Source organism: Mya arenaria, chromosome 9 (assembly GCF_026914265.1).
Source record: "Mya arenaria isolate MELC-2E11 chromosome 9, ASM2691426v1".
In the NCBI taxonomy this organism is placed as follows: domain Eukaryota; kingdom Metazoa; phylum Mollusca; class Bivalvia; order Myida; family Myidae; genus Mya; species Mya arenaria.
Window position 1 is genome coordinate 75058242 of NC_069130.1, and position 21685 is coordinate 75079926.

The 21685-nt window shown below is 34.1% G+C and overlaps 1 protein-coding gene across 1 annotated transcript; it reads left to right on the forward strand.

Moving 5' to 3' along the window:
- The first annotated feature begins 3380 nt into the window (after nucleotides 1–3380).
- Nucleotides 3381–5874, forward strand: LOC128246389 (uncharacterized). Its single transcript, XM_052964573.1, has 4 exons — nucleotides 3381–3432; nucleotides 3683–3814; nucleotides 4909–5015; nucleotides 5413–5874. The coding sequence occupies exons 1-4, from the start codon at nucleotides 3381–3383 to the stop codon at nucleotides 5503–5505; spliced, it is 384 nt and encodes a 127-aa protein (XP_052820533.1). The 3' UTR covers nucleotides 5506–5874.
- The last annotated feature ends 15811 nt before the right edge of the window (nucleotides 5875–21685 follow it).

Sequence of the window (21685 nt, forward strand, 5' to 3'; positions counted from 1 at the left end):
CTACTACTACTACTACTACTACTACTACTACTACTACTACTACTACTACTATTACTACTACTACTACTACTACTACTACTACTACTACTACTACTACTACTACTACTACTACTACTACTACTACTACTACTACTACGACTACTACTTCGAAGAAGTAATTATTTTTCTATGAGAATTAATTTAAGTGCTAAAAGAAATAGACAAAATATGTTTCGTTTATTTCCTTTGTATATTTCGTTTTTATTTTAGATTCCTACGTTTATGAATGTTCAGATAATTTCGGATGATTAATTGCTCTAACCTTTTAATGTTCAAATTGTTGATTAACAATATGATTTTTTCGTAATAATACTTATAGTTCAACTTGTAATTTTTCAGTTATTGTGGGTGTAATGTGTATTTGTTATTTGTTTCTAACCTCTATATCAGCTCTTTTGGACTACGTCTGTGAAGTTAAGAACAAATATGGAACGATATCATTGGTCGGGCCAGCTTTTGTGAACAGCGAGGTAACATTGAAAGCGACACCGTTCTACCCTTTAAGGTGTGAGGTAGAATGGAGTTACATAATAGAAGGTGACACACAGTTACAAACAATGAATGGGCAACATGTTATAAGACTTTCGAAGGATGGGTCATTCTTTTTTAAATGGAGGGCTTCAATGCAATACAACAGTTCTGAATTATACGCCGGATGTTCAACAAACGAAACGATTAGAACACGTATGGTACCTAAAAATCTGAAAGGTAGAGGCGGAAACCCAGATGATAAATTAATGATATGAATTATGTGTGTTGTATTTTTGTTTCCTCCTTGTTCGTCTCTTGAGGTTTTTAAGTCTTCTTACACAATTATGGTAGGTTGTTTGCAACTGTGCAACTGTAGTTTTGCGTGTACTCGGGCCGCGTGTAATGGGCCCGTATTCACCAACCTTTGTTATTTCTTTTCTCTTTATTTGAATGAAAGAAACTCTTTCATTATAAAAAGCTAAAAATATAAAATGCAAGTTAATCGTTATCTAATTAATTTGTTCATACAAATCCATTTCAATTTTGTTACAAATAATTATGAAAATGCATTGTTAAAATCTTGCAATTTGAACGTTTTTACTTTCTACTTTACTAAGGTTTTGTGGTTATGGGCCCTGGACAATCACAAATCAAATATTACTTTTTTGCGTGTTTACACTTACATGTATTAATAAGTTATAATTAACAGCTATTGTTGGACTATGTGGAGCTCTCGTGATTCTAAGCCCGGTTGTTCGCGGCGCCGGCGTCGAACTTGGATATGTTTCGTCAGACTCTTATATACAGCATCAAACATACACGGGACGAACATGGAAGAACTCCATCCATGTTATTCAGCTAGAAGCAGGGTCTTACGAAAAGACAAACCTTTCTGAATATTTATACGTATTGACTATATTTAGCTTTGGAGAAAGACATAAAGGAACGTATATTTTAAATTGCAATTCTGTTAGCAACACGAATTCTGTGCAGCTTCACACACAAGGTACCTTGTTTTTACCTCATGGAATATACTGACTTTTAAATTCAGGTTTTGTTTTTGGTACGTCAGCTTGGAATGAAAAGTTGATATAAGTGCAAGTAGAACAATTAATGATTGCAGATAATAAATGAATAAACACTAATGTAATTAACGATTACTTTCCATTTGCATTTTGAATAGTTATATGGTTTTACAAGTGATTTAAATCATTTGTTTCTTTTCAGAGCGACCTAGTTACCCAATTATCAGTGGTCCAAAAATTAACACAACAGAATGCATTTATGTTTATGTAGGTTCCGTTATTTCTTGCAAAACTAACAATGGAACGGAAACCGTTCAAGTAATGCTATCTAAGCTCCGGCAAAAGAAATCCATGTTGACAAAGTATTATTAGCTTTTAAATGATTGTGTTTCAATTCCAAAGACAGGTCACCCGCCAATTCTAACCGTGCCTGAATTCCATGATGGAGAAAATTCGACAACAATATATGAAGTGCGCAATGTTATCCCCGCTCCGAAAATATAAATTCACGTTGTCAAAGTATAACAAGCTGATGCTCAACAAACCGATTGATTTAATGAATCATCTCATTCGTTTACAAGTTTAGCAAAGGTGACAAAGGCTAACACATTAATATGAAATGTAAGTTTAAAAGCAAATAACTTGTGTAGAACACGCGTAATGGTAAAGTACAGTAATGCTAAAGAAAGAAATGCATAACAAATTAAACCCCATAGTAAATGTTTGTATTATTGGAATATACATTCTTAGTGCAACTTTCTCTGAGCATGTATCATTGAAATAATATGACCATGATATATAAGTATTCTCTGAATTGAAAACAACGAAAATTTATTAATTAAAAGAGTTAATCATGTTCCGTTTTCAGATCCACCGTCGCACCTTTCGATGTTCGTTGACAAAATACACGAATATAACAACAATGTTCATGTCTATTTATTAGACATGTCTTATAAAACAAATGAATCAAAACCGCCTTGCACAATTGAATGGTCAAGTAGGACTGATAACTTACGTGAGAAGGTACAACCGGACAAATGGTAACAGTGGAAGGTTCCGTTCTGTTTCCAACCTGCTTTACAACATAACTAAAGACATGGCTGGTGGAACTATTACATGCTCAACAAGACGACTACTTCCTAACCCATTTAAAAACAAATTATACAGTATATTTTCAAGGTACGCATTCAGTCTTATTTATTTGTTGCCTTTCGTTCCCTCTCTCAATCAAACGAGACTGCTCTTTTCATGTCCTTTCTTCTTCCTAATGGATCCGTATTCTGGAATGAACTTTATATAATCTATTATAATATCTTGCATTCAATGTGTTTATTCACTTGTTGCAGAGATACGATAATAGCAATTTGAAATTGTATAATAAGTGATATTTTCTCTTAACCGTGTTCGTTCTGCTCAATAACTTTCTAAACAATTTCTACTCTTCATTTCAGGTGACTCGACTATGAATTTGAACACGACATCACCTGTTCATTTACATCCGACTATTACAGTGACCGTGAAATGTCTTGTTGATGGCTACGATACTTAAGGACAATGGGCGCTTTGGTGGAAAGATGAAAATAGCACTGTAATGAAGACTTGTAACAAAACAGATGAATGCCTGTTAACACTTAATTATGAGAGAGATGGTGAAAATGTATACGCTTGCTTCGCTCGGAAATCAAAAGAGTTTCTAAAATATTCATTGACCGTTATAAGCGCAAGAACAGAAGGTTCGTAATTAACAGGTGAAATATTGGCTACATTTTAGTGGATGAAATGTCTTTGAAAAGATATAACGATTTTATTCAAAACAGAATTTTGCAGGTAGTCGATCCCTCAAAAATGACATTCATACATTTTTGCCAATTTTCCGATTTCTTGTGCTTCCAGTGTGGTAATTAAGCATGACTTAAGCAAACTGCAAAACTACATATGCGACTCTGAATGAAACTCAACCTAGTCTGGTTGCTGTTGCCTTTTTTAAATTTTAATTGATAGAAAATCTTTTTTCAAAGTACGTTAGTTCCTATTATATTGAATACAAAAATACAATTAATACATTGAAAGATGGAAGAAACAATATAATGCTGAAACCGTAATAACCAAACTAGCGTACTTGTACAACAAATGTTATCTAATTGCAGGAGCAACAACCAAGCCTGCAAAAGTTGTAACCCAACAGTGGCATTTGGTCCTTTACGCCGTAGCTGGAATACTTCTAGTTTTACTGGTAACGACGTTTGCCGTGCTTCTCTTACGTAGATGCAAACCTCATGGTAATTATTTTGTGGTCATTATTCACAATAAAATGAGTTATTGATCATCCAATTCAGTTAATCGAAACTAAATGTGAGCTATTTTTGATCGTCTACTTCCCGTTGGCATTGTTTTACTCCATTTAAGTAAGGTAGACTCATGTTTACCTTCCTGTGATAGAAGGCATGGCATTGTTAATCAAAGGTCGACTTTAAGGAAGTTCAGATTTTGGATATGTTAGTCTATCTATATATGTGAATCGTGCGTTACTACACTGTTCAAATCAGCACAACTTGTCCCTGCATACGCAGCATCATGATTGAAGTTTAAGAAAATACAATCAGTTTGGCAATATTTGTAACGTGAATTAGCAGGACACTAGATCGAAGGGAAGATAAAATTAATAAATCGATATTGCAAAATCTTTGCTACCGAATCGAGAATACAATGGAAGCTACAGAAACATGTTAACCAACCAAACTCTAGAAAACCAATCGGAAAAATTGGGCCATTTTCCATTGAAAACAGTATCGGATGTACGCCGGTATATAATATTAATAATAATTATAATATTAATTATAATAATAATAATAATAATAATAATAATAATAATAATAATAATAATAATGATAATGAATTAAAGCGTTTTAACGTATAATTTGTATTATTAAGTTCGAATTGATTCCGTGAAGTGCTTTGTTTCACAGATAAATAATAGTTATGTGTGTAAATAAAGTAGATTAGTAAGGTCCTTAGTACAAGTTTGAGGTTGTGTTCGATGGAAAATGGCCGAGGTCTTCCTATTGCCAAGAAATCTATTGCTTTCTTTTTAATGACACATGGATAGAAAGTACATATTACATTGCAAACAAATACTCACTCCTGAGTAAATGTCTATCAATAATCCTTGGATATATTAGCAGTGCAATCAGTCGAATCAACTCATTTTATAATGCCATATTTGAATATTGTTTACCTCACCATGTCCACAAAAGAAGTAATATACATTAATAGTTGACGTTCTCTTGAGTGCAATAGCATTCAGATGAGTGAAATAATGGCGTCGTGTCCTTTGCAAATTACAATCATTTAAGCATTTATATCTTTGACACAGTGTATGAGACGCCACTACAGACAAGAAGAGCTGCAGTTAGAGAGCAAAGTATACGCGTGTATGATGATGTTCAGTCTGATGTTGAGACAACTGCCCTTCACAATCTAGTAAGATGTCTTTAAATTACGATAATCAAATGTAATGTCTTTTAGACTACGAATCATATATTGTTGCATCTGTTGATTCCTGATTTATGTTTATCATTGTATTATAACGCTATTAAAACCGGAGTATACGTATTTAAATACATCTGACTTCCAACATAAATGACGCTTTCCGATTGGTTTAGATCATTCAAGTCATCCGAGCGTGGTATAATCGTTACTCTGTTCGTAGTTGAAACCTTCAGTGGCTTTAAACCATTCAAGAGTGGAGAGGTTTCTTAAAACAAGTGTGTAAACTTGTACTCGATAGTCTTATTTTTTAAATTTTTGAGCAATGATTAGGAATTTCAAAGTAGTGTTTACATTCTATTGATAAGGTACAGTTTATTTACATTTGTAGGGAGGAGTGTCTGCAAGTGTAGTCGAGAACAACCATGCACCATTGAATATGGAAGAAAACGAAGTCCATTTATATGAAAATATTCGCCACTAAGACTAAGATGTGGACACCACGTCCGACCACAGAGACTATCGGACAAACGCACCGATGCAAATAATCTTCACGCTATATAAAGCTTTTTGAGTATCCGATCAAAACATTTACTCTGTAGTCAGATTTCTGTGTTTTGAAAATCTCATAATCATAGCTACGCTTACAGTTTTAGTGTGTTAGTTGTTAGAACGTGTATATCTTTATTGTTCTTAATTGTTGTATTATATAGCTCATACAGTGTTGCAGATATAAACATGTATATGTGAACCAAACTGCTACTTGCAATACATGTCTTAAAAGTTATGTCTAAATACTCTATGTTGAGTTATTACAGACAGAGCCTCTCAAATACCGGTTTCATTCGTTAGAAAGGCGCTGTGCGATTTACATATACTATTAAACTCACGTGCATTAAATGGTGTTTTTCCTTCAATGGTGAATATAACAACACTGATGCATAATACTTTCACAATTACAGATGTATTCACCAATAATTACATCTTCGCCGATAGACACCTTAACCACTATACGATTCTAATCCTTAAATGGCATTGCAGACACGTGTAGATACATGGTTTTGAATTGTCTGAGGCACATCATGTTGCCCATGCTGCCTTTTTAAATAACAGAATTAAAAGTCACCGTTGCGGTATCTCGTTTTTATATATAACATTATTTCATTTTAAGCTGTTTTGAATAAACAGCCTTAAAATAACTTAAATTAGCTTCAACCACGCGGTTTGTTTTTCAGATTTCACACATCACCACGATTTTTCCTTACCGCGGACGTTATCTTTTTAATCTTATTTTCACTATACCTTGCGATATAAGCATAGCCCCAGCCCGTTCATTTCTATAATTTCTATGATTTTTCCCGCGTTCCACCGCGTCGAGTCAACGCTATACGCGACGTTGCGAAGTGTTCATTAACGGTAATTCAGATAGCTGTCAATTTTCTGAAATTTATTGTTTTTGTTTCCGTCCTATAAAAAATTAATTCTAGTCAGTTTTATTAATCTCGACTCGTAATTTACAGATCTCTCAGTTTGTTCTCAAAACGTAGTTTGATCCCTGAAAATTATGCTTCGCAACTGTGAAAGTTTTCAGACGCTATTGTCACCTTATTCGCAAAGATTCTTAATTTCGAATACCCTCGTTAAACATGAAAAACGAACGGAGCTTCTAGTACACACTCCTCCTAAAAGCAAGAAAGAACGTTGGAAGGTATCTTTTGGTATCAATTAGCCTATATTAAAAATTATTTAACAAACACTCAATATTCCAGCAACAGTATTATCAAGTCTAGCAAAGAGATTGTTTATAGTCGCAATCGGGTGAAATACATTCTGCAAGCAAGGTTCAATTAAGTCAATATGTATGCCAACAAGTACAGAAACAAGCCCAGTAGCAAAAAGTTAAAACATAAACCCGGTTTAATGGCACTGGGTAAGTTATAGTAATTCTTAGCTTTCTTGACGATATATTGTCTAAATAAGATTCAAATTGAAATGAGGTTTTCATTTCTCAATACACACATAGTTAAAACATCAAATGACATATGAACTATTTCCACTTGCTCATTTCTTTATGCCGAATTCTCGTTTCGTTTTTACCACCACTTTTGCGAAAAACTAAAATGTTTGTTTTAGCAATGTTTTCCTCTAGATCCAGCAGTTAAGTAGTTATGTAGTCTATCTATTGTCATTTGTTAATCTTTTAGGGTTCACAAAGTACAGCCATATAATCAGCAAATAGCAATAAAATAAAACATATATTTTGCAAAACTAACCCACAACCGAATTTATTGTGCAAATATCAGTCTACGTCATCATTTAATAGATTAAACATTATTGGCGACATAATCTCCACTTGCCATATGCCTACAGCGATATTTAAGTAAACTGAATAACTGACTCAGTGTTTTTCACAAGACCTAACTGACAGGTACATACTGCGAATTATCCATCTTAACTTGATTTATACAACTTCATCCATAGCGCCTTGAAATATATGGAATCAAAACAACGCTCCATATCAATAAAACAGCAGTAGAATTATATAGATGAAGGGTTCTCGAATAAGTAACAGGAAAATAACACTTCGATTCCATTTCTCTGGAGATAAGTTTGCCTCATTTCCTTATCGTTGCCCTCTAATGGCTTAGCATGCATGCACATTATGTCATCAACAGTCGTTTGTTTCTAATGACAAAGTTGAAGACCCAATGACACACACGCAAATAGTGAGAAAACACAAGTTTGCAATGCTCACTGTATTCACTCACATTTAATTAATAGTTCATAAAGGCAAACTGGTAGTCGCTAAATATGGAGAAACGTGTTTAGTAGTTATAACGGAGAACCTTAAAGTGCCGTGATTAGGCTGTAATTGGTGTGTTTTTTTGAAAACGGAATTACTCTTAGGCCATTGTTGAAGGGAAGGAGCTCTTCTCATTCACTGGAAGGAATAAGCGTTACGCGCACTTGCTGAAACGATGCCATGCGCTTTATGAAAACGTCAACAAATGAGGTCTTTTTCAGTGTTTACACTATTTCCTGATTAAATCAATACTAAAGTTTGCATACTTTATAATTTATGTAATTTGTGCTTTCAAAGAACCTCACTTGAAGAACGTATACACGTGCACGGTATACGGTGATGTTGGAAAACGGTTAGATGTAAGCGGCAATGTTTGTCATTGTTAAAAGAAAGTTAAAACCTTTTTTTTCTATCTGTATTACTGAAAACGTTCAAAAGCAGGCAATCAAGTGCGTTTGTAAGGACGCAATTTGTACAAGCTTAATCTACAACTAAAACTTGAGCCGCGGATTCCCGAATAGAATAATCATGGCATAACCTTGTAAATATACGCCTTCTTCCCTATTTCAATGCACCGCGACTTTACCATGGCTTGTCGTCTGGTAGAAAAATCATTACAGTTTTAAAGTATTTTTCTTAACTAAATTTCAATAAAAATATAAAGTGCCGTCTCTTTTCTTTTGAGCTTAGTCACAAAGATGAGGAAAAGTCATCTATGAAGTAACACATAGAAAGGAAACACCCCTTTGTACTCACTTCAAAAAGCAGTAGGCGACCAGGCCCACGAAATTGCCTTTAAAGACTTAAAACATGAGATGTCATTGTTGTAATAGTCGGTAACCAGGTGTGTACAGAATGTCTTACTATATCAGACAAATAAAGAGAAACAGTATTGCTCATGAGATGGCATTGTTGTGATGGTCGATATCTAGGTGTGTATAGAATGTCTAACTTTCTCAGACAAATAAAAATTAAAAACAGTATTGCTCATGAGATGGCATTGTTGTTATGATCGGTTACCAGGTGTGTACTGAATGTCTAACTGTATCAGACAAATAAAGAAAAAACAGTATTGCTCATGAGATGGCATTGTTGTAATGGTCGGTAAACAGGTGTTTAAAATGTCTTCGGGTACATGACAGAATGTACTCGTTCCGCGGGTACACGGATACCCGTGTATGCCCTAACTTTCTCAGACATAAAAATAAAAAACAGTACTACTAAGAATGCTTAGATGTAATAACGTTCTTGGCTAAACTTGGGATTTCATAGCATTTTGTAGAAGTACTTACCGTTCTTTAAATGGGCCCATACAAAGCAAAAAATAACAGTTTTTAAAAATATTCATGTAAACCTAAGGGAGTATCACGTAATCGCTTTAGTATATTAATTTCAAAATATTTTATTCAACATATACAAACAAACTACACAGGATATGCACACACACACACACACACACACAAGTTGTCTATAATATTGAAATAGATTGGAACGAACGCATAGCTTATAAAGTTCTTCTACGTAGGAATTAAATTACTCATTTACCAGAAAAATGCGTATGATTGACGATTAGACGATATAATATATGTTTTATGCGAGAAAAAATATTACTAATTCTAATAAATAGGACTAAGGAGTTTGTGTTTAGATATGGGTTTGATAGTTCAAACATACTATATATTAAAGAAACAAAATAAGCAATTGAACGACAATCCCGCACATTCTGTGGATGTTCATTCCAGGCACGTATAGTTGAAGTTAAGAAAGAGGAAAAGTAAGAATCTGTGCATGACATAACCGTTCTTGTGTTAGATGCATTCAGTAGTGGATAATTCTGTGAACTGACATTTAAAGGTGCAAGCGATGACAGATATCTGGTGCAAGGCTGTTTTTCATTTTGTAAAAGAGACATAGTTTGTGATTAATGCGTCTTTCTGACAGAGTAGGCCAACATAGCTCCGCATGTAGAACATCAATCGAAATTAATTTAGTAGCCCCACAGACTATTCTTCCGGCTTCATTTTGTATATTTTGCAGTTCGTTTTTTCGTAGTCCGTACAATTATCCCAGAAAATATCAGCACATTCAAGAATCGGACGGATGTACGAAAAATAAATAGTTTCTAGACATTTTCTGTTCAGACGGAACTTCGCATGATGCATATTCTTTTACGGGCTTTACTTCTGATGTACTCAAAGTGTTCATGCTATGGACAGTCACTGGAAAGAACCAAACCAAGATGTTTATGCGAATTGATTTCTGAGATTTGTTGACCATACATAGACAAATCTGGATAAATACGCGGTAGACGTTTTCTGGAGAACAAGATTGACTTAGTTTTTGCAGGATTAAAGTTGACTAGCCATTTATCAGCTCATGTACTGATGCTATCAATGTCTCTCTAGATTATTTCAGTAGCCCTTAACGGCTCGTCAATGAGAATATAAAGACTAGTATCGTCTGCAAATAGCCAGAACAATGTCTTTTATAAATATCAAAAATAAGAGGGGACCTAGAATAGAACCTTAGGGTACACCAGCCTTAAGAAAGACGCAACTAGATATGGGGCCAGGGAGAACTACACGTTGCCTACGTTTGCTAAGACAGTCACCAAACAACAAAAGTAATTTGCCATCGACACCAGTTTCTTGTAGCTTCACAAGCAAGCCATTGTGCCAAACGTTATCAAATGCTTACTGATATCAATGAATACTGTTCTAACCTCAAGGTCATCATCCAATGCCTTACAATATGTGTTGTAAAGGTATGCAAGCTGATTAACAGTAGAATCGCCTGGCCGAAAGCCCGATTTGAACGGGGTAAAAAAGGTTATGTCACGAAGGTGGTTAAAGAAGTGTTTATATATTGCCGTTTCAAACACTTTTTCCACTGTATTAAGATAGGACGATAGTTAACAGGAAGTATGGAAACACTCTTTTTGAAAACTGTACACACATTAGCATCTTTCCACGGTTTTGGAAATCTACCGATTTAGAGAGACATATTAAATAGGGAATACAACGGGCAAGCTAACGAGTGAGAACAATCTTTTAGCATTCGATTGCTTATGCCATCTGGTCCTGAAGCTTTATTAACAGGCAGTGATGATATGAGTATATTGGCCGTACAATATGGCGTATTATTCGCGCACTTCAACCCATAAATTCGGCATTGACCGGTGGTTAATGTTAAGGTACGATCTTTAGAATACGCGCAAAGAACCCACACTGTAACAAAATTTACTCGCATGACTTTCGTTACACGGAGATTTGCTTAGGTTAAGCCTGAAATACGAAACAAATTTTACTTCTGTTCGTACATTGTCCGAATTAGTCTGTTATCCGGATGTTTCAGCGCAAAAAGCAGGCATAAAAATGTCTACAAAATATTAAATAAATTTGCAAATATATCCTTCTTTGTAAGTTTCAAGTTATTCGTTGTTTTTGGACAAATTCCAAGGCAAGAACAATGTCCGAACGAAATATTTGTGAGTACAATAGCACGAGGAAATGACAAATGTGTGTATCAGGAAGCCTAGAAGTGCATGATTTGGAATGACAGGTAAGATAGCACGAGGAAGTGACAATTGTGTATATTAGCAAACCCTACACGTGCATGATTTGGAATGACAGGACTGGTAAGATAGCACCAAAATGTGGTAAATGTGTATATTAGCAAACCCTACAAGTCAACGTTTTGAATAATATGTACCATAGCACGAGGAAGAGACAAATGTGTATATCAGCAAGTCTACAAGTACAAGTTTTGAACGACAGGTAAGATAGCATGAGGAAGTGATTAAGGTAGCACACCCGTAATAAAAAACCACCACTTTAAACTTTTCAATTGTAATGCTTTATCATATGTTGTTAAGCACAGGACTACAAATCTTTAGAGGGTTTCAAGGTAGAGATTCGAATCCATCCAGAAGCACAAATATTTGTTATCGTTTTTTTTTTTCTTCTTTATTTATATAAGCTTACATTTTTACAGAAGTTTATATTGTTTGTTTTTTTATTAAAAAGTAATTAAAACATTTCTACACATAAACATTAGCTTTTTTGAAATGTTCGTTACTTTCAGGCCCGGCTGGAATAGGTGTTTATGAATTTCAAACTGTATTTGTTTTTTAAAGGAGCCGGTAAAACATTTAGCTTTTTTTGGTAAAATGAATCCAAAAGGTTAAAGTTAATCAATAATGAAGAACAGGTAATGAATATTTCTAGAGCTTGTTGATTTTGCTTTAAAACGTCTATGTTCCATTTTTACGCGGACAAAAAAGTAGGTAAAAGTTTCACAACATATCGCTTTTTAGTACAGTTTGATTATATTTGTTGATGGTGCGATCAATAAGGTATTACTTCTGATAGAAAATATATTACTTGTTACTCTGAAATGATATTACCGAAATTTGAAAAAAGCATTGAAATAAAGGATTTTTCTTGTCTCTCGGGTGACGTTGTTTTATACAAAAATATCTGAAATGGGAGGTAGGGTAATTCAAGCTTAGATTAACTTATAACATGACGGTAAAAATATTTTAAATTTTGTTTTTGAATCCAGGAAATGATACACATTTAGAAATTATCAAGCTGATCATAATTTGAAATGATGCCCATTAGGGTCTTACTACCTTAAGGTGAATATCAGCAAACCTATAAGTACAAGTTTGGAATGATTGGTAAAATACCACAAGGAAGTCACCAAAGTGTATATCAGCAAGCCTACAAGTTTTAGTTTGGAATAACAGATACGATGGCACGATGCTATCACGAATTTGTATATCAGCAAGCCTTCAAGTACAAGTTTCGAATGACAGATCAGAAAGCACGATGTTATGACAAATGTGTATATCAGCAAGCCTACAAGTGCAAGTTTGGAATGAAATGTTAACTAGCACGAGGATGTGATGAATGTAAATATCAGTAAGCATGCAAGCACGAGTTCGGAATGGCATATATGGCAGCCTTGTATGCAATAATGTTATATATATATAACGACATACCACAACGGTGGCTTTTAATGCTGATAATTTAGAAAGGCAACATGTCATACCTTATACTAGTACATTATAAAAACGTATTTAAATGTCATTGTATGTACATGTAGCTGCGATGCCATTTTGTGGATGAGTCTGGTCTAGTGGTTAAGGTGTCTATCTACGAAGATGTAGTTATTGGTGAATAGATCTGTAAATGTGTAAATTATTATACATCTGTTTTGTTATATTCCCCATTTAATGAAGGTACATGAGTTTATTAGCATATGTACATCGCACAGTGTCGACCTAACGACTGAATAAATGAAACCGCTATTTGAGAGGCTCTTTCTGTTATAACTCAACAAACGGTATTTAGACTAAAGTTATTAGACATAAATTACAACAAGCGTTTTGTTATATAACTGCAAAACTATTAGAGCTACATACTACAGCAAACGATAACGAACATTATAGAACTACACGTTCTAACAATAAACGCACTGAAACTGTAAGCGAAACTATTATTATGAGAATTTAAAACACAAAAAAAATGACTACATATTAAAATTTAGATCGGATACTCAAAACGCTTTATATAGCGTGAATATAGTTTGCGTCAGGTGCGTTTGTCCGATGGTCGTATGTTGTGTCCACATAGTCGTAGTGACTAGCATTTTCGTTCGAACGAACTTCGTTTTCTTCCATATCCACAAGTGATGGTACATGTTCGTTCTCGATAGCACTTGCAGACACTCCTCTCTACAAATGTAAATAAACTGCATTTAATAAATAGAATATACACACTTCTTTGCAATTCTTAGTCCTTGTTCAAAAATGTAAAATGAAACAAGACTATTGAGAACACGATTACACACGTGTTGCAAGAACCATCTTCGCTCTTGAATGGTTTAAATGTACTGAAGGTTTCAGCTACGATCATTGTAACGGTTACACGTACTTCTGATCACGTGAATGCTCTTAACCAATCGGAAAGCGTCTTTATGTTGAAAGTCAGATATTCTTGAATACGTGTATTCAAGAATCAATTGCAATTTTAAGGGTTCAACCGTTTTTAATAACGTTAACATACAATGATAAACTTAAATCAGGAATCACAAGGTGCAACAATATATGATTCGTAGTCTAAGACATTACATGTTTTTGCTATAAACTTAATAAATCTTACTATTTGTGAAGGGTAGTTGTCTCCACATCAGACTGTACAACATCATACACATGTATACTTTGCTTTGTAACTGCTGTTCTTCTTTGGCGTTTTATATACTGTGTCAAAGATATAAATGATTAAATGTTGGTATTTGCAGATGAAACGACGGCATTATGTCACTCAGCTGAATGCTATTGAACTCAAGAGAACGTCAACTATTCGTGTAATTTGCTTCTTTTGTGGACATGGTGAGGTAAACAATATAGTATGGAATTATAAGATAACTTGATTCCTCTGATTGCATTGCTAATATATCCAAGGATTATTGATAGACATTAACTTAAGTGTGAGTATTTGTGTGCAATATAATAGTTACTTTTTATCCATGTATCATTAAAAGGAAAGCAATATATTTATTGGCAAAAGGAATACCTAGGCCATTTTCCATCGAAAACAACCTCAAACGTTAATGGATTTAGCAGTTAAACCTATGGACTTTACTTACTTACTTTATTTACACAATTATTATTCATCTGTGCAATAAAACACTTCACTAGGAATCAATTTGAACTTAATGATACATATTACACTATAATGTATTATCATTAGATTTCTAGAGCTAGGTCGGTTAACGTTTTTCGGTAGCTTTCATTATTTTATCGATTTAGTGACATTGGTTTTGCAATATCCATTTAACAAGTTTCTCTTCCCTTTGATCTAGTGTCCTGCTGATTAACATTACAAATATTGCCAAACTGGTTGAATATCCTCAAAACTTAAAACATTAAGTTTCGGATGCAGGGAAATGTTGTGCTGATTTGAGCAGTGTAGTAACATAAGATTCACATACATGTGACTAACATACCCAAGAATCTTAAATTTGTTAAATGTGAATCTTCAACCTGAACAATTACCATGAGGTTTGCATCGACGAATGAGAAACACAGTAAACGTCGTTACCAGTACAACTACAATTATTCCAGCTACGGCGTAAAGGACCGAATGCCACTGCTGGGTTACAAGTAGTGCAGGGTTGGTTGTTGCTCCTGCAATTAGTAAAAATTTGTTTTATAAGTACTGTATTTTGGTTTGGTCATTACGTTTTTGTTATTCCTTTGTTTTGACATGTTATTATGAATAATGACCGCAGAATTATTACCATGAGGTTTGCATCGACGAATGAAAAGCACGGTAAACGTCGTTACAGTTAAAACTAAAAGTATTCCAGCTACGGCGTAAAGGACCGAATGACACTGCTGGGTTACAAGTAGTGCAGGGTTGGTTGTTACTTCTGCAAATAGATAACATTTGTTCTGCACGAACTATAGTTCGGTTATTACAGTCTCATCATTATATTGTTTCTTCCATTTTTCAATGTATTAATTGCATTTTTATATTCAATATAATGGTAACAAACGTTTTTAATCAATGAAATATTTTAAAAAAGCCAAAAACATTCAGATTAGGTTGAGATTCATTCGGAGTTGCATATGTAAGTTTGCAGTTTGCTAAAGTCATGCTTAAATAATACATTGAAAGCACAAGAAATTGGAATGCTGGCGAAATTGTATGAATGCCATTTTTGTGGGATAGACTACCTGCAATATTATGTTTTTAATAAAATCGTTTAATTTTTAAAACAAACAACATCAAAGGCATTTCATCCACTTAAAATGTTACCAATAGTTCAGCTGTTAATTACGAACCAAATGTTCTTGCACTTATAACAGTCAAGGAATATCTCAGAAACTCTTTTGATTTCCAAGCGTTGAAAGTGTATATATTTTCGCCATCTCTTGCATAATGAAGTGCTAACAGGCATTCATCTGTTTTGTTACAAGTCTTCATTACAGTGCTATTTTCATCTTTCCACCAACGCGTCCATTGCCCTTTAGCATCGTAGTCATCTACATGACATCTGACGGTCACTGTAAGAGTCGGATTTAAATCAACAGGTGATGTCGTGTTCAAATTCAGAGTCGGGTCACCTGAAATGAAGAATAGAAAGTGTTGAGAAAGTTACTGAGTAAAACGAAAACACAGTTAAGAGAAATTATCACTATCATACATTTTCAGATTGCTTTTATCGTTTTCATGTAACAAGTGAAAAAAACACATTGCATATAAGATATTAAAATATCTTATATATAAAGTACATTCCGGAATACGGATTCCTTCGGAAGAAGAAAGGACATGAAAATAAGCTCGTTTGATTGAAAGAGTGAACGAAATGCGACAAATAAATAAGACTGAGTTCTTACCTTGAAAAGATACTGTAGAATTTGTATTTAAATGAGATGGGAAATGATCGCATCTTGTTGCACATGTAATTGTCCCAGCCATGTCTTTAGTAACACTGAAACGCACGTTGGAAACAGAACAGTACCTCCCACTGTCACCATTTGTCAAGTTGCTTCGTCGAACGTATGGCAAGTTATCGGTCACACTTGACCATTCAACTGTTCAAGGAGGATTTGATTCATTCGTTTCACAAGACATGTCTAATAAATAGACATGAATATTGTTGTTATATTCATGTATTTCGTTTACGGACATTGAAAGGTCCGACGGCGGATCTAAAAACAGAAAATGATAAACTCTTTAATAAATGTGTGTTTTCAATTCAGAAAATAGAAATATATCATGTAAATATAATTTCAATGAGTCACACGCATAGATAGCTGCATTAAGTAATCTATGTATCTTCCAATTATATGGAGTTTAACTTTTTATGCTTAATCTCGTTTAACATTACTAACCTTTACCATTACGCGTGTTTTACACAATCTTCACGCTCTTAAACTTACATTTCATATTAATGTGTTTGCAGATTGACACATCTTTAATACCAATATTATATATAATTTTCCTGGTGCAGCACATTTCTTTTCCAATCAACGTTTTGTTAGCCTTTGCTAACTTTGCTAAACTTGTAAACGTATGAGATGATCCATTAAATAAATCGGTTTCTTGAGCATCAGCCAGTAATACTTCGTCAACGTGTATTTCTATTTCCGGAGCGGGGATAGCATTGCGCACTTCACATATTGTTGTCAAGCTTTCTCCATCAAGTAATTCAGGAACTGTTAGGATAGGCGGGTTACCTTTCTCTAGAATTGTAAAACAAAAAATTAAAAGCTAATAATATTGTGTCAACGTGAAGTTCTATTGTCGGAGCTTGAATAGCATTGCACACTTCACATATTGTTGTCGTCCTTTCTCAATTAATGAATTCAGGAACTATTAGCTTGGGCAGGTTACCTTCATCTGGAATTGAAACACAATAACTTATCAGCTAGTAATACTTTGTCAACGTGTATGCCTATTGCCGGAGCTTGGATAGCATTACACACTTCACAAATTGTTGTCCTACATTCTTTATCAATGAATTCAGGACTATTAGCACGGGCAAGTAACCTTTCCCTGGAAATGAAACACAATAATTCAACAGCATTCAATATTATACAAGATTTAATAATTTTAACCCCCACAAAATAACACATCATAGCTTATCATTATGTCCATTCCATTTGCTTACCCACGTTACAGAGAATGCCGCGCACTTAGGGTGTTTCAAGGGCTGCATTAGAAACCTGACATGTCACATTCCGCCGGACAGTCCATCCATATGTTGATGAACGTTATGGAATCGGTACAATCCTTTTTTCCATTCGCCTTCGGCAAGAACAAATGAATCATTACCCAGTAAAAGTACTACTTCTACGAGTTCTGTTCCATTGTTTGTTCTGAAAAAAATATCGGAGCAAACATAAACATAATTACATTCGGTTGTGTTAAAGTCAGTGGAAGTTAGACCATCAATAACTGGGTAACTCGGTCGCTCTGCAAAAAAATAAACAAAAAATTTAAATCATTTGGAAAACCATATAACCTTTCAAAATGTAAATCTAAACTGATGGTTTATCACATTGCTGTCCATTCATTAATTATCTGGAATCATCAAGTATCCTACTTGCACTTATATAACCAAAATGTATTCAAAGCTGATGTGCCAAAAACAAAGAAAACAGTTTTTAACGTTCAGAATATTCGATGAAGTATCAACAAGGTACCTTGAGTATGAAGCTGCACAAAATTCGTGTAGCTCTCTGAATTACAATTTAAAATATACATCCCTTCCTGTTTTTCTTCAAAGCCAAATACAGTTAATATTTATAAATATTCAGAAACGTTTTTCTCTTCGTAAGACCCTGCTCGTAGATCTATGTTTTTAAAGCTGTTCTTCCATGTTCGCCCCGTGTATGTTTGGTGCCGTATAGAATAGTCAGACGGAAAATATCCAAGTTCGACGCCGGCGCCAAGAGCAACTTGACTTTGAATCACGAGAGCTCCACATGTTCCAACAATACCTGTTAATTATACCTTATCTATTAACTTAAATGTCAGAAAAAAAGAGATAGTTGTGTCTGTGTTTGCCGAGGGCCCATAACCAAAAACAACTCTGTAAAGTGGAAATTAAGAACTTTCGAATTGCCAGATTTTACCAATAAATTTTCAGAATTATCTGTAACAGAATTTAAATAAATTTGTGTGAACTGTTTAATTAGACAACGATCCACATACTTTTCACATGTTTAGCTTATCATAATTTACGAGTTGATTTCATTCAAATACAAATGAAAATAATAAAAACAGGTGTTGGTGAATACGGGCCCAGAAATATGAGTACATGCGAAACTACATGGATAGGCAACGGTGGCAAACAACTCCCCATTATTGTATAAGAAGACTTTAAAAAAATAAAACCCCAAATGTCAAACAAGGAGGAAAAAATACAACACACATACTTAATATCATCAAATTACCAGTTGGGTAGCCGCCTTAAAACAGTTTTCGTTAGTTTACCTTTCATATTTATAGGTACCATGCCTGTTCTAATCGTTGCGTATGTTGAACATCCGGCGTAGAATTCAGATCAGTTGAATTTACTTGAAGCCCTCCATTTCATAAAGAATGACCCATCTTTTGAATATGTTGTAACATTTGGTCCATTCAGTGTGTGTAATTGTGTGCCACCTTCTATTATGTATCTCCATTATACGTAACATCCACAAGTGTAGAGCGGTGTTGCTATCAATGTTACCTCCCTGTTCACAAAAGCAGGTCCTACCACTGATATAGTTCCATACATGTTCTCGGCTGCGGAGACGAAGTAAACAAGAGCTAAAATAGCAGTTTCAAACAAATTACCAGTACGCATTTCACCCAGAATAACGGAAAAAAGTTAAACTATAAATAGGTATTATTATGAAAAACCATATTGTTTATTAATAAGTTGAATACTGAAGTGATAGCTATTAAACATAAATAAAATACCTCAACATTCATAAACGTAAGAAGAGAAAAGCATTACATTGGATTTTCTATTTCTTTTAGCTTAAAAATCAGAAATAAGTAGTAAAAGCAGTAGTAGTAGTTGTAGTAATTTCTCAAAATATCTTAGGCTTAACAAGCTTAAGTTTTTATTCCAATTAGCCTTCAAACAGGCTGAAAATGGATTTTGAAAAATGGTTTATTCTCATCATATAGGTTAATTCTACATAATTTCTGAAAACTCTTTAAGAAGTAAGTATAATGCATCTTATCGAACAACTCAAAAAGTGAGATTAGCTTAGTTCTGTTTATAATATAAGAGACTTAAGATGTTTCAAAATATTGGTGCCTGGCAATTGAATTAAGCACATTTATTCTTCATTTATCCTTTTGAGGAGCAGTTTTTTGTTTAGCTCATAAATTTAATTGTCTTTCTTCATTTTGTTTTGATAGAAGAGATGCTGGCTGTCAAATGCTCTCTGCCAGGAGCCTTTTTTCTTCTAGCTCAAAAAAGCGTTCATCTGACTGCCCTTTACGCTTGCGGAAAGTTTTTTTTATCTTATAAATGAAAAATATTATATAAGAATTGTCATTCACTTAAAAAATGTGAATATCGAATATTGTATCATGGTGTCTTTATTGTGTGTGTGTGTTGTAACCATTTATTCAGCAGACCAAATGGTTTTATTAAGTATTTTGAAAAGTCTTATTAATACCAAAATACTTCTTTTTACAAACAAACAATTTGATATTGCATTAAAAAAATGGTTTAAAAGGTATATTTTGTTACCTTTCTGGAAGTCTGTTTTTTTTTCACTGTACTTCCACTTGCACAGTCCATGACAATCTGAAACATGAAGTATTTTTATAATTACTACAATTACTAACATAAAAATAACCGATACATATACCCTCTTCAACACTTGCCGTAGAATGACTCACTTACAGTGAAACACTGCTCAATTTGCAGTCAATCCAATGCAGCATTCAAAATTAGCACAAGCCCACAAGCCCTGCACTGGTAAAATGTCTTCCGGGCTTGCTCAAATTCTGAATTTTATATAGCAGGGCTTGTTCCAAAATATGATTACATGCAATAGTATAAGAATTGCGCTTGTTCATCCGAAAGTCTAATTTCAATGACTGAGCCTGCATACAAGATAACATCGGGATCCTTTGTCTCATACTGTGATGGATCTAGTTTATATGTTTATTAATGTAAATTTAAAGCAAAATCAAGATTCAAATGTAACTCACGTGTTACTAGAGGAATCATAGATAAAACTGGTGTCAAGAGCCTCTACAGGGTCACAGGCTACACTGGTACCTTGACAAGAAACCTCTAGTGGCTGTGGTTGGTCATGTGATGCTGTTTCATGTTCAGCTGGTACAGATAATACTGCAAGAGAAATAGAAGTTTAGTTTTGTGGGATTTATACTTAGTCATTGTGTGCAAAAGTGGAATACCATGTTGTTCATTCGGTGTATATATTATTTGTATACACGTTGTCAGTGAAATATTTATAATTAGCTTCATAACTAGGTATCAATACAACACGACAACAAATGGCTGATTGAACAGTTTAAACAAGCATGCATGATAAGATGTAAAATTAATTTAATGTCGAAATTGATTGTAAATGTTAAAGCATGTTCTGCGTGGATAAGATGTGATAAGGTGTATGTTGAACGAAGGAATAAAGTACACTATTACGCAAAGGCATAACAGTAACATCCTGGGTTGGAGTAGAAGGCATGTTTACCTCTGGTACTGATGATACTGCAATACATGTTTGTTTTTTGTTTTTAAATATATAAATATATAGGATAAATAGTTGTACAGTACAAATACATGACTTATAATGCTAACATATACATTTTGTATTTCTCATTTAAGCCCTGAAAATGGTGATTGATATAACAGTTTAATCGCTGCAGTTATGGTTGAAGAAATGTTCTGCAGCTTTAAATGTTTTGTTAAATTATTTTCAAAATGAAGTGTGTTTTATACCTGTAACATATGTTTCAACACCCCCAGGGATGCCGAGTATTTGCCGCGGGTTAACATCTCTTAGATGGTCCACCAAGATCTCTTCGGCTGGAGGGAGTTTTATAAGACCACTTCCTGATTTTTGGCTGCCTTTTATTGGAAAAAGACATAATTATTCATATGGTGCTAACATACAGCGGACTGATTTCAGTTGTTATAACATAATTAATTACATCAGTTTAAATCAGAAGTTGTATTATGACCTATCACTCATTCATGATATTTGTTTAAACACAGTATTTATTTCAAGACTTTAATAAGACATTATTTAAAGAACTTGACATTTATACATACCAAGAGATTTACTGTTTTTGAACATACTTTTGAT